Source organism: Ambystoma mexicanum, chromosome 1p (genome assembly GCF_040938575.1).
Source record: "Ambystoma mexicanum isolate Mex_15411 chromosome 1p, UKY_AmexF1_1, whole genome shotgun sequence".
NCBI classification, from domain to species: domain Eukaryota; kingdom Metazoa; phylum Chordata; class Amphibia; order Caudata; family Ambystomatidae; genus Ambystoma; species Ambystoma mexicanum.
Window position 1 is genome coordinate 1,151,254,494 of NC_090921.1, and position 13,367 is coordinate 1,151,267,860.

Genomic DNA, 13,367 nt, shown 5'->3' on the forward strand with positions numbered 1-13,367 from the left:
TTGCCCTTTGAATGCAAGTACTGAATATTTTTTATTTCCACTCCAGTGTATGTGCCCTGATTTATGTTTTTTTAATAAACTTGAGATTTGAAAGGAAAACTGAAAACTTTGAATGGAACACAGTAAATTGGAATCATTTTAAAAAATCCAATGCAACATATTTTTGTAAATACATGTTTTATTGAAACTAAAATTTTGCAGTAACATGCTACTTTTTTCAAGGAAAGGTTGATGGAATATACCAATTGCAAATTATACTGCTGCGGTTGATGGTCTGGATAAATCCCATATAGTATCCAGAGTCACTAGGGAATTGTTCACAAATGGCTAGAACCACACAGGAAGGCATTACCCGTCAAACGCAGATTTCATGTCTTCCATGAATCCAGCATGTGAATGCTCGATAGACCACAACCCTGTACCTTCAGTGTAACAAATACTAAAAAGGTTTTGTTCAATGAATTCCAGATTTGCTTTGATCTTTTTAGGACTATCATCTAAAATGCAAGGGATTCGTATGTTTGAAAAAGTACATTTATGAGTAAAGTACTGACAGTACACATCTTTTTAAATCAGGATTGTCTAGAAATATGTACGCCCTTTTGAACAATAAAAGATAGGAACATAGGTACATGTTTTTTTTAGCTTTAATGGAAAAGTAATTGTAATGCTGTGCCGTTAAATGCAATGTTGAAATGTTTGGCTTGAATAAGAACTATACCTTTTTTAATATTTTTATCGTCAGTCACTTATCGCACTCATAATTTAATTGGGGAACAACATAAACCACAAAAATGTATAAACACAAAACACACTCATTACTTGGCGAACACAGTGGACTCTTGCTCTAAGTTCGTGCATCTGGACCATCATCATTCTCAAGACTGATCGTGTAAGGCAGGCTTCCCTGAAGTCATGCAGCTGGGTAGTGCATAGCAGTTGAGGATCTTCTTTGGCTAACTAGGCCAAGAAGTCAGAGTTGCCTCTGCAAAAGCACTTCCCCACTAAGGTTGCCATTACCTCACATCAAAGGCAGTTACACCAAGTGGACATGTCTTCCATGTAAATAGTATCAGGCTCCTGTGATTGATCATCACTACTTACAGTTGATTGCCCATCTTTTTGCGTTCTATCTACCTCAATAATCACCTCTTCAGTATACTCAGGCTCGTATAGGTAGAGCTGAATTGTTGCCATAATTTTTGTATACTGAAGAAATATTAAAGCAACTGTGGGTCAAAAAGTAAACAATGAGTAATGTGGGTAAAGAAAAGCTATGAGGTTTTAATTTAAAATGCAATATGAAATAAAATTAAGAAAAGAGACAGACATTTTTCAAAAACCCATAGTGCAAACACAAAACGAATAAGCTCAAACTTTGAAATTTTGCATTGGTACATGTAACACATAAGTCATGTTAATATAAAAATGTTAAATGGTTTAGTAAAGACATTTGTAAATTATATAAAAAGTTTAAAATAAAAAGCGCTAACACAGTTAATTCATCTGATGTAGTGTAAGTACCTGTTCTCAGTATGTCGCACTTGGTAGATAGCTGAACGGGGCAAAAAGAAGTTGTTGAGGCTCGGGATGAAATAGGCTGACAAGAAGGAAGAAGAAAGTCCATTGTTGTTGGATCAAAAAGGGTTTGTTGTTACATATCGAGGAAAGAGGGGTCTTGACATTTCCATGGAGACACATCAATAGATTGCTCACAGAAGGCATTCAAATGAGATGTGCCTTGGTGTTGGTACAAGGGGCTTAGGTGTCTAATGATGTCAGATTGAGGAGCAGGTGATCTGATTTACTGCCACGAGGGCACTTGAATTTAGGGTGATGGATCAACCAATAAGATTACCACAATATGAAAGTTTCTGACCTGTGAGTTTCGTGTGTGTAAATGTGCGAAAACCAAAGGTAAGATGCATTGGAATTTTTATTGGATTGATCGATATATGCTTAAAAATACACGTCTGAACACAATTCCGTAGAGAACTTCCCCAAATATGGCCATGGAATTTTTTTTTTTAAATGGCCCCATATTACACCATGTGAGTAAAGAAAAGCCCCATAAGTGAGGTTTGGTGGGTTCTCCCACCTGAACATTTGGAAAAATATACGTCAAAATGGTGAATTTCAATTCATATTTTCACCTATGTATGGATTCAAAAGTAGCTAAACAGGCCAAAAACATGATATTTAACATTTTAAAATGTGTTAAGTCTGAGGAATAACACATTCTTTATTTCGAAGTGATACAGGAGGTGAAGAAAAATGGAAGGGGGAGATGAAACCAAGAGGTGCAGATACACACTCGGAAAAATTCAGATTTCCCTGTAAGCCAGTCCACTCTTGCATTTCCCTAACATGCATGCACAATGCACATCCAGTGAGCTTAGAAGACAATGGAGGGGTATGATTCGAATCCCGTTCATGTTTCAACATGCTTGTTTGTGTCAACGATGGAAACAACTACACCAGTAACATGCATTAATATTATTTATTTTTATAAAACGTTCTTCTTGGCCTCCCTCCCCATTCAGAGGCTGAGCACCACATTTATAATTATAAACAATACAAAAATATAATATAACACTCTTTATGAAGATTTACATTTACTCTGTACCAAGGATTCTCACAAAAGTGCAGTCAGCTTGAGTGAAGGAAAAGAGGTTATCTAAGGTTGAGCAGCTCAGACATGGGGAGTTTCGGATCAGTTGCTGAAATCATCATGTGAAGGTGTTCAAACATTAATCCCCCCATGATTGAATAGGAAGACAGTCTAGAGACCTCTAAGTAGTGAAAGCAATGACCATTGCCAAGAGAAAAAAAAAACACATCTTGAGAAAATGTACTCCTTGGGCCATGTCTCTTAGGCCATGTGTAGGAATATCTCTTTCAAATGCCAGGACCCACCCACAGCCTTTGTAAAGAAAATGTAAAACCCAAAGGGAGGGCTTTCCATGGCCTTGGAAATGCATAATTTATAGCTGCATCCCCTAAATGTATGGGTTCCCACAGCCTGGGAGGTGCCCACATACTTTGGAAAGACATTATTAAATCGAAAGTAGGAGCTTTCCATAGCCTTGGAAATGCTACATCTAAAGATCCACTACCAAACGTTAGGGTGATGGGGGAACAGCCTAGCAGAAGACATTTGTATCACAATATTGGTACATTACCTTGCCTGTGAGATGCAATTGCCACTCCCAGACCCTCTCTCCTTTTCAGCCTAGAAGAAGCAATGGATGCTACCATTTATAAGGTTTCTGATGGTCTGCAAAAACAATTGCAATTCTGAGTGGTAGGGCCCTCCTTGTATTATGATAAACAATGGCAACTGAATTGTAGAGCATCCAACAGCCCAGATAAAAAGTTATGGATGCATAAAAAGGGTAGTACGGTCTACATATTAGGAGATGCAATAGAGGATCTATGTGGTGGAGCCTGCAAAAGATTAGGGGAGGAAACAGTTAATTGCAAATGGTAACTTAATTGCAAGTGATCGCTCAGTGCTAAGAACACCCACAATGTAAATTAATCAATGCTACTTCTAATAGTAAGGCCTCCCACAGATTAAGGGATGCATTTGTCAATATTTGGGCTCTCTACAGCCTAGAAGAAGAAATAGCTACTCCCAGTGGCCAGAACTCCTACAATCGAGTGTAATACAGTGTTACTATTACAGATAGGGTCTTCCACAGTCTAGAAGAAATGATCGGCTCATTACGAGTTTGCCAGTATACCTGCGGTAAATCTGCAAGAATACCGACAAATGGAATTACTGATACCGCCATTTGGTCAGGCAGTATTACCTACCTTTAATTATTACCTCTGATAGTAATACTACCTGATTACAAATGGCGGTGTGTCAGTGTAAATCCATGTAGGACTCTATTGGAGATTTTTGCTGGTATTACCGCCGCTGGTGTTACTGGATGGTAATACCAGTGATTTTAGGAGGTAAAGTGGGGGAGGTTGGAAGCTTGAAGCTGGAGGTAACTCCTCCACTTTACCTTCAGAAATCGCTGGTATTTCCATCCAGTAATACAGGCAGCTGTAATACCGTCAAACTTGTAAGTTGGCAGTGCAGGAAAAATTGAGATACTTCTACTTTTTTTCCCACACTGCCAAACTCAATGACTATTCCCCATCTTTGTCCTTCCACCGCATGAGAAACACAATTGTGCCAGTACTGGTAGTAGACACCCCCAATGAAAAACAGAAATGTGTCAGTGGTGAGATCTCCTGTAAGCAATGAGGAGCACTAGGGCATATCCATATTGTAGGAAAGAATCATTCTTACACTGATATTTGAACACCACAGCCTGACACAATTCAAAGACAATTCTACTAGAACATTCTGCATCCTCAACGTAGAGCCCTGAGTAGTTAAAGGCCTAAAACATCTTAAGAGAAACAACGATTTTCCAGTTGGAAGCCAAACACACCAGTGACTCTTGACTTGCCGCGCTTTCCAAGAAATGCATTATATCTGAGCACAGCTCAAGAGTTTTGGAATTCAAGCTAGTGGTGTCAGTTCACCCTAATGTACCAGCTTGATTAGGCCAAACATGACTTTTGTTCGTCCTCATTTAAGTGTCCAAAAATCATACACGTCACACACGTTTTCACAAATAGTGCAATTTGAAACAAAATATTAAAATATTCCTGGCTAATCATAATGGATGAAAGAAGTCTACAATTTAAGGCAGTACTCTGTGTTTCTTCGAGGAAACCTGGTTCTTCAATGGGACCGTTTGAGATCAGATTTGGTTGTGAGGTATACCCAAGGTCAGAGAAAGTTCTGGAATGAACGTTACAATTGCAGTGCAATAGATCAAGTCTGCTCAGTTGCTGGAAAGAAAGAATAAGGGATGGCAGTGCGCCATTAAATATTCAGTTCTATCATTGCAGCCCCTGTCCCACGGACAGGCCAATCAATCCTTTCCCCACACACCTGTCCAGGCGTGCAGCTCTTATTGAAGCAACTGTACAGTGCTTCATGTCCAAGTTCACGCCATGATGGTCATCCCACCCAGGCAATGTTATGAACTCTGGGGGAGGGTGGAGAGGAAGTTTATTGACCTATTTGTTCAGTGTCTTCGCGCCATAAAGGAGAGCTTCCTTTAACCACCAATGATATGCATTGGAAAAAGGGAGCAACATTTCACAAATGCATTGATATTCGTTTTCTTCTCTATGGACAACGCTTCGACGCCCCCACTTTGGTCCAGGAAGTGGGAATGGGTTGCTCCATTGATGCCGCAGTGAGCGGCCAGTTTCTATGGTAATACTTCTGATTTGACAGGTAGCAGGTGGCATGTAACCTGCAGAATGCCTTCATGGCAGAGAAGGGTCATTTCCTAGTTACAAGAGCAAGTCTTCAGATCAAGAGTTTGACCGCTCTTCCCTGCTTCCCTCAATTGTGGCCTGGCATGATGGGATGCAGCTCTTCTCACGTGGTTGGCCGCACTGAAGCTTCCTCAGAATCACACCAAAGCACTCAACGAAGTTCCGCTGCACAGCAGTGGATGAGAAATAAAAGATAACTGGGTCTAAGCTAGCATTTAAGGTGCTGGGCAGCAGAGCGTTCACTCTCCAATCTGGGCTTTTATGCGTTATGAAGCCAACAATGTGGGAGATGTTGTATGGAGCGAAACATAGGATGAAGTTAACAAGGGTTGCCACAGCCAGCCCGATAGCTCGCTGTTTCCTCTTGGCCGTAATGTTGGGCAGCAACATGAGAATCCTTACAAAATTGATATAGCAGAAGAGAGTTATAGCAAACGGAATGAAGAACAGAACTATGCACATCTCCAGCCTGACAGGCAGGAGGATCCTCTTCTGCTCTTCTGAGAAGGACTCATAGCAGTGGCTTGCATTGGATTCAGTCCTGTTCATGGGCACTCCATACTGAACAATGTAGACCACGCTGCAGTGTGAGCAAGCCAGTAGCCAGAAGATGAGGCTGGCCACCATGGCATAGGCTGGTTTCCTGTTGATTTTGTACTTGATGGGGAAGGCCACGCCCAAGTATCTCTCCATGCTGACAGCCGTCAGGAAGAGTGTGCTGGTGTAGATGCTGCTGTAGTAGAAAAAGCCAGTCATGGGGCAGAGGAACTGGGGCAGATTCCACTGCATCCCAGAGGCTGCCTCGTGCATCTTGAAAGGGAGAAAGAGGAGCAGAATCAGGTCAGAGACGGTAAGATTGAGCAGCAGGATGTCTATGGGGACCACTTTCTGACGGACTTTGATGAAAAAAGTGTAGAAGGCCAGTAGATTGGAGGGAAAGCCAGTCAGAAAGGTCAGGATGTAGATGGACAGTACCAGGTAGTGATGGCTTGTAGGGCTCATTCCCGTATCTAAAAAAAAGAAAAATAGAAACATTCTGTCAATTACTGTGTGCCACAAGAGAAAGAAATAACAGGTGGTATTGACATGCAGAGTTTTGATTTCTTTATTATTTGAGACCAGAAAAGTGACTGTCATCAGAAACCACAGCCAGTTACCTTCCTACTTTACACATTATGAGGTTTACTTATAGAGACAGTCATTTCAATTACACCTCTGCCAATGGGTACTTCTTTTTTCAATCATTGTTTTTATCTGTTTTAATATGGAGACCATGTTTAAAAGTAAGATTCATGGGGGGACGTGGCCATGATGGCGGAGTAGCAGGACTCTCCTTATAGATCTGCTCTGACCCCCTGATTCTGAAACCAAATATTGGTGGATTTATAGGCACCTGCCACCACCACTGATGAACGAAAAGCCCAGAGCACTGAGTGTGGAAGTCCCGGGCTGAACAGGCGTGCATATGCAGCACAAGTCGACCTTGTTGCTGCAGCATGTTCCGGGGACAGTGAAGGCAAGATGGCAACTGCTGTAATGAGCAGTTGGAGGAGTTGCACTGTGGATCCTCGGTGAGGCGCTGCACCCGGCAGGTAGGAGAAAAAGCTCAGGAAGGTAAGCAGAGGTGCGCCTGACCCACCTGTTTGTATTTGTGGGGAGCAGTGATCAACCGGTTCCTGGCAGACACCGAGAGAGCCCAAGGACCCTGCAGACCGGTGCTGGTTCTCTCTTGCAAAAACAATATCTCGGGCAGAGCAGTCACCCGTGCTGGTCGAAGGGAGGTCAAGCACACCACCCTACTGAGTCAAATGTGAAGGAAGAAATCCGGTAGACCCTGGACCGGACCATGCAAGACACACAAGCTGCACGATTCAGACAGCTTGGGGCGAGTGGAGGGAAGCGGGACACACGCTGGGGTCAGAGAACTCCAAAGAATTAAAGCAGCAGAGGGACAAGTCCCCCTGGTGCTCCACCATATCAATGGGGGGCGCCATGCAGGTGGGCCAATGGGACACAGGCCGGCAGCACGTGAATGCTAACCACTGTAGAAGCTCGGTCTGAGGGGAGAGTGTGGGATGGTCCTTCAAGCAAGTTGCGAGGTGTGCCACTGGAGCAAGGCACTGGATACTGGCGCAAGGAGGAGAGGGGGGGCAGAGGATCGTTTGGCTGGCCCGGGGAGTGGGGGGGTGGCTGATAGACAGAGAGAAGGCAGACACGAGGCTTGCATCAGAGCCTCGCAACAAGTGAAGAAGAAGGGACGTGTGGAGCAACATGCCAGGGGAGGCTCGCTGCATCCAGAATCAGGACTGGGGCGACATGCCTAAGTCTATCCGCAAGATTAAAGACACAGGTATAGAAGACTTCCTGGCGTTGCCCTCTAAGTGGCCATCAACACAGAGCGACATGTCTGGGGAGTGTAAAGCTGTGGCTCTGCCCCCCCATCCCCTTTGGGAGTGTCTCTGCTCACGACAGACTTCTTGGTGCAATGTCTGGAAGCAATCAAACAGGACATTAGGCAATCCTTTCATAAGATGTCAATATTCTGATGGGAAATGCTGATTCCATCAGCGAAAATACAAAGCAGATGTCCTTCCTAGGAGAGCAGGTCAATCACAATGAAAGAGCCCTGACTCAACTTGAAGTGCAGCTAACTTTGGTGAGTGGCACCATAACCTCACCTAGAGTGACAACCCTCTCCAAATGAAGTTTGATGATTTGGAAAATAGAGCACTACTGTGCAACCTGTGAATATAATTCCTGAAAGAAGGGATGGAAAAAGATAATATTGAATAATGGATACATCAGCTGTTCCTGGACATTTTGGCAAATCATCTTCAAGCGACAATTCGGACAGATAGAGTGCACCGAGTTGGCCCGGCAAGGAAGGTCAAAGACAGGCCTCCCCGGTATATAGTAGCAAAACTCCATGATTGCAAAATCAAAGTTCTGATTTTGGGAGAGGCAAGGAAGATGAACCGAATTGAGTTCTGAACTCCACAGTACAGATATATCGAGATGTCTCTGAGGCGACACTGCTAAAGAGGAAGTTGATAAAGCCTATTACGGAGGAGCTGCAAACAAGAGATATAAAGTGCAGGGGTACCTATCCCCTCAGCCTACAATTCAAGCTGGGTGGCAGGGTGCAGATCCTGTTCACGGCCGCAGCGGAACTCAGGCTACTGGGTATCACAATTAGCAACCCAGAGCCACAGCAGAAAGCAGCAGTCTGGGAGTCCCCTCGGGAGGACCTCACATAGAGCTGTGGAGAACTGTTTCCCTAGAGAGGGGCACAAACTCAGGCTCGAAAGGAGAAAGAGATGCAAAAGGAGGAAAGATAAAGTAAGGCAGGGATTACAGATGTCTTTCCAGGGCCATAATTGGATAAGTGCTTCATGGCCCAGACAGAGGGTGATGTTGATTAAGTGATTTCATTGAGTTTACTGTTACCAATATTTTTTTAATTTAATTGTATTGTTGATGATGTTCAATTCAAGTGATAGGTTGGAGGGGAAGCAGGGAGAGGGGAGGAGAGACATTCTCTGAGGGAGGGCATGGTACTCTCTGGGAGGGCAGAGTGGGGTAGCACAGAATCAGTTCACAGATTATATGTAAAATGGGGTGAACAATTGACAAATGGTTGCTGGCACAGGAAAACAGGTAGAATGGGTGTCACAGTAGACACATTTATGACTGGGCTGCCACAGGAAACATATGGGAAAGTCAAAGCTGCCACCCATTGAGATATGGGAATTACTCAAAAAGGACTATCACGTTAGGTTCACTTAGTGCTTAGGGCCTGAACTGCCCTAATTAGAGAATGCAGCTCTTTAAGGAGGTAAAACGGTTGAATGTTCACATATTGACATTACAAGAAACTCATTTGTTAAGGAAAGACCAGCAGCAAATGCTCAACAGGGACTGTCCCACCCAATATCATGCCTCCACAAGGAGAAACAGAGCAGGGGTATCCATTTTAATTCACAGAGATCGATCGGTTAAGTACCTCTCAGGCGAGAAAGATTCAGGGGGTAGATATATCATGGTAAAAGAGGATCTCCAGGGCAGGAGAGTCACATTAGTCTCATTGTGTACCCCCAATTCTGCATAGGAACCATTTATGCTTGGCCTCCTGGCTACCCTTAGTTCAATGGGTGAAGGGGACATCTTTTAAATGGGGGACATGAATTTAGTCATGGATGGGAGGGCAGACAGGTAGGTGCAGAACAAATATGCTAGTATCGGAACGGCCACACAAAAGTTGAAACAATCCCTAACAGAATGTAATTTAGTTGATGTTTGGCAGATATTACAGCCGACTGATAATGCATTCACCCACTTTTCATAAGTACACAAATCCGATTTGAGGAAGATTTGTCAACTCTGGGCTCATGCAGCGCTCAGGAAGGTCTAGAATAGAACCAATGACTCTATCAGACCACAATATGTGCTAATACAATGCAGGGACTGGCCTGCCGGTAGTTCACTGTCCCTCCCAGTTAACTTGTGTTTCCCCGGTCCGAAAAAAAATGCCGGAGCTGGAATTACTGGCATTTTATCCAGCAATTTTTCCAGACCGGGGATGTTATAATAAAGCCCATAGACAACTAACCTTGGCTAAGCACAGAATGCACTTACTGAGAACACAAAGTGCAGAACACATACTATAGTGATCAAAACAGACTATGAGCATGGCAGCACTTGGCGGATATGCTGAGTGCAAGAGAGCAGCGGTCCTAAATACACACAATTTTAGACACTTCAGGGAATTAATGGGAGGAAGAGGACAAAAAGCAGGAGATCTTCAAAGAATTCTAGAGTAATTAATACACCTCTGAAGGGCCCGACTCCAGGGAACAAACTGGTTATCTGGAGAATATAGATTTATGTAAACTCGCTCAGAGAAAAAGCAGTTACCTGGATTCCCTTATAGAAACACATGAAGATCTGGCATTGATAAAAGACCAAAAGGTAAACAAATCACTAGGCAGGATGGCCTAACTGCCTCCTTCTATAAATCACTGAATCCCTTATTGGCCAAGTCCCTGACTAAAGTCTCCAAACATGTCTGAGTGGGAGGCACCCTACCAGACTCTATGAAAGAGGCACAGTTGACTCTTATTCTCAAGCCAGGTAAAAACATGTAGCTATGCTCCTCGTATGGGCCAATAGCATTACTGAACTTGGATTCTAAAATCTTTACTAATATCCTGACAAAAAGGATAAAGAAATGTATGCCTACACAAATCGAGCTGGATCAATTGGGATTATCTGGGGAAGGGGAATGACGGGCAATATACGACAGATCCTACACCTGGTTGATAAAATGTGGAGGAGCCTAGACCACTCTCTCTTGCTAGCACTTGATGCAGAAAAGTCTTTTGATAGAGTGGACTGGGAGTTCCTAAAAGCTGTACTGGAAAAATTCAATTCTGGTGCCAATATGCGTCATATGATTTTAGCAAACTATATACCTCTGACAGCATGATTACTAATCAATGGGGGATTTAAGGCACCAATTCAGGTAGGCTGGGGAACTAGGCACTATTCACCGTGGTGATGGAGCCCTTCGCCTCCTGTATACGGTGCAATGAGGGCATTGCAGGCATTACGTTTGAAAGAGCTCAGCTAAAAATGTGTCTGTTTGAGGACAATATAATACTATTGGTGACAAGCTCCCAAGAATTGCTTCCACTCATAGAAGAGGAACCCAGCAGATTTGGTTGAGTCTCTGGCTTTAAGGTGAATTGATCAAAGTCAATAATCCTGGGGCTTAATATACCCCCGGAGCTAAGGACCAAAGTAGAGAGCGAGTTCCTGTATGTCTGGGCATTGAAAACAATAAAGTTTCTAGAGGTGGATATACATGCTAATATTAAAGATTTATACACAGCAAACTATCCCCTGCGTGCTCAAGACATACAGAGAGACCAAGGCACATGGAGTGTGCTTAAACTCTCTTTGTTTGTGAGAATGGCAACAGTTAAAATGAACATACTTCCTCACTTGTAGTTTGAGCATGGGTGGAGTTTTTGAAAGGCGGAACTCCCTCACTCCTGCGCACTTCTTGTTCGTTTGTTTACTGTGTCAAACCTGCAGCCTGAGTCCGGGGTTCCTGATTGTGAAGACAATTAGTGGGGTTTGACAAACTATGAACCTGTAGGCGCTGGTGGGATTGGATAGTTAACTTAATTTAATTGAACCGAACCAATCACAGCGCACCTTCCTTATCTACAGGAAGTAATGAGCTTCTACACCAGACGACCGTTGACTCCGCAACTCTGAGCACCGTATTTGCCGAACCGGCCACAGGTAAGCATCTCGTATGGCTCCCCACGGTACACTGCAGACGCTACTTGCACTATCCCTCGCATCACACTTGCCTCTGCCACTGTTACTTGCAGCCGCTTACTTGTCCGGCTCAATTCACTTTACAGCAACAGACTATCACGCGTAATGCTTAAACTTCTCTCACTCCGCCGATAACAACACCAGGTACCTCCCCTACGGGCGCCGCTCCACACCACCAGAGCCCCCCTTCTTGTAACTAAGCACCAGCCTTTAGAACACGTAATATCAACGCGTGTCCATGGAACTAAGCACCAGCCTTTTGAACACGTAATATCAACGCGTGTCCACGCAACTACCGGGCAACTGAACTCGTTTTTATAGAACATGGGTATGCCCATCTGGCTGACCGGCCGCTTTATATTCATGCCTATTATTTGCCCCAAACACTTTCTGAGTCATCACATTATTGATCCGCATCACGCCGGCCTCTGCCATTCTTACCTGCAGCCGCTCACTTATCCGGCTCAATTGACTTTACAGCAACAGACCACTATGCGCAATGCCTAAACTTCTTTCACTCTGCCGATAACAACTCCAGGCACCTCCTTTACGGGCGCCGCTCCACACCACCTCAGCCCTCCTTCTTGTAACTAGGCACCAGCCACTAGAACACTTAATAGCAACGCGTGGCCACGCAACTACCAGGCAACTGCACTCGTTTTATAGAACATGGGTATGCCCATCTGGCTGACCTGCCGCCTTGTATTCATGCCTATTAATTGCCCTAAACAATCTCTGATGCATCACATGATGGATCCAATTCTCCCACAATCTTTATAAACAATCTTTGACCTTGGCATTGTCCAGTATGAGTAGCAACACCTACTTAATCACAGCAATGAGCATGTCTGATAGCCAGACTCAACCTCAGCGCACATACGCGACCCACCCTTCCTTTGCCCACCCTCCACACTGTCCTAAAGTACATCCGTTCCTTCAATCGTATTCATCTTTCTTTCAGAACGGCTATCCAGCCTCCTGGCACCCATACATGGGTAGGACCAGCCCACCGTACTTTGAAGCTCACCAAATAACTCAATTGGATAAGGCCTTGGAACCTTCTCCTATCGGGCTAAATTGGAATTTTTCTGCAGCCCTTCCCCTAACTAACTATAACTCTTGTTTTTCTTTTCTTCTCCCTTGGTACATTGTCTCCTCTCCTGCTATAAATCATACTGCAAATTGGCCTCTCTATCTGTAACTAACTGCCATATCGTTTTGTTCAATTATTACACTTTGTCACCATCACTTACCATCACCAAACATGGTAAATCACCTCTCCTGGGTGTCACAATATGCTTTGTTTATTTCGCAATTGGTTTTACTTCAATTTTTTTGAAACTTCCTATCAATGTATGCATAATGGATGTAAAATGAATATCTTCCTCACTTGTTTTTCTTCTTCCAATCAATCTCCATTCGCAACTCTAAGGCCATTATTAAGGAATGGGAGGCAATACTGGTGATACTTTTATCAGGAGGAGGAGCGCTTAGAATACTGTAGTATTGGAAGATTGTTGGAAGTCATCAGGAAGCAGGTAAATCACTGCAGACTTTAGTATATGAAAATGAGTAAGTGTATTTCTAGTTGCAGGGCAAGTTAAGTGGGAAAGGCAGGAGCTAAACAGATAACATCCTTTCAGTAAGGATCTCCCATCCTGTAA

At 43.7% G+C, this 13,367-nt stretch overlaps 1 protein-coding gene across 1 annotated transcript in view; it reads right to left on the reverse strand.

Moving 5' to 3' along the window:
- Positions 1–217: 217 nt before the first annotated feature.
- Positions 218–13,367, reverse strand: part of LOC138450237 (free fatty acid receptor 2-like) — a 338,207-nt gene continuing 325,057 nt past the window's right edge. Inside the window, exon 2 of the mRNA XM_069604825.1 lies at positions 218–6,365. Within this exon, the coding sequence (XP_069460926.1) occupies positions 5,392–6,365 (974 nt within the window). The 3' untranslated portion in view covers positions 218–5,391. The remainder of the gene's footprint in view (positions 6,366–13,367) is intronic.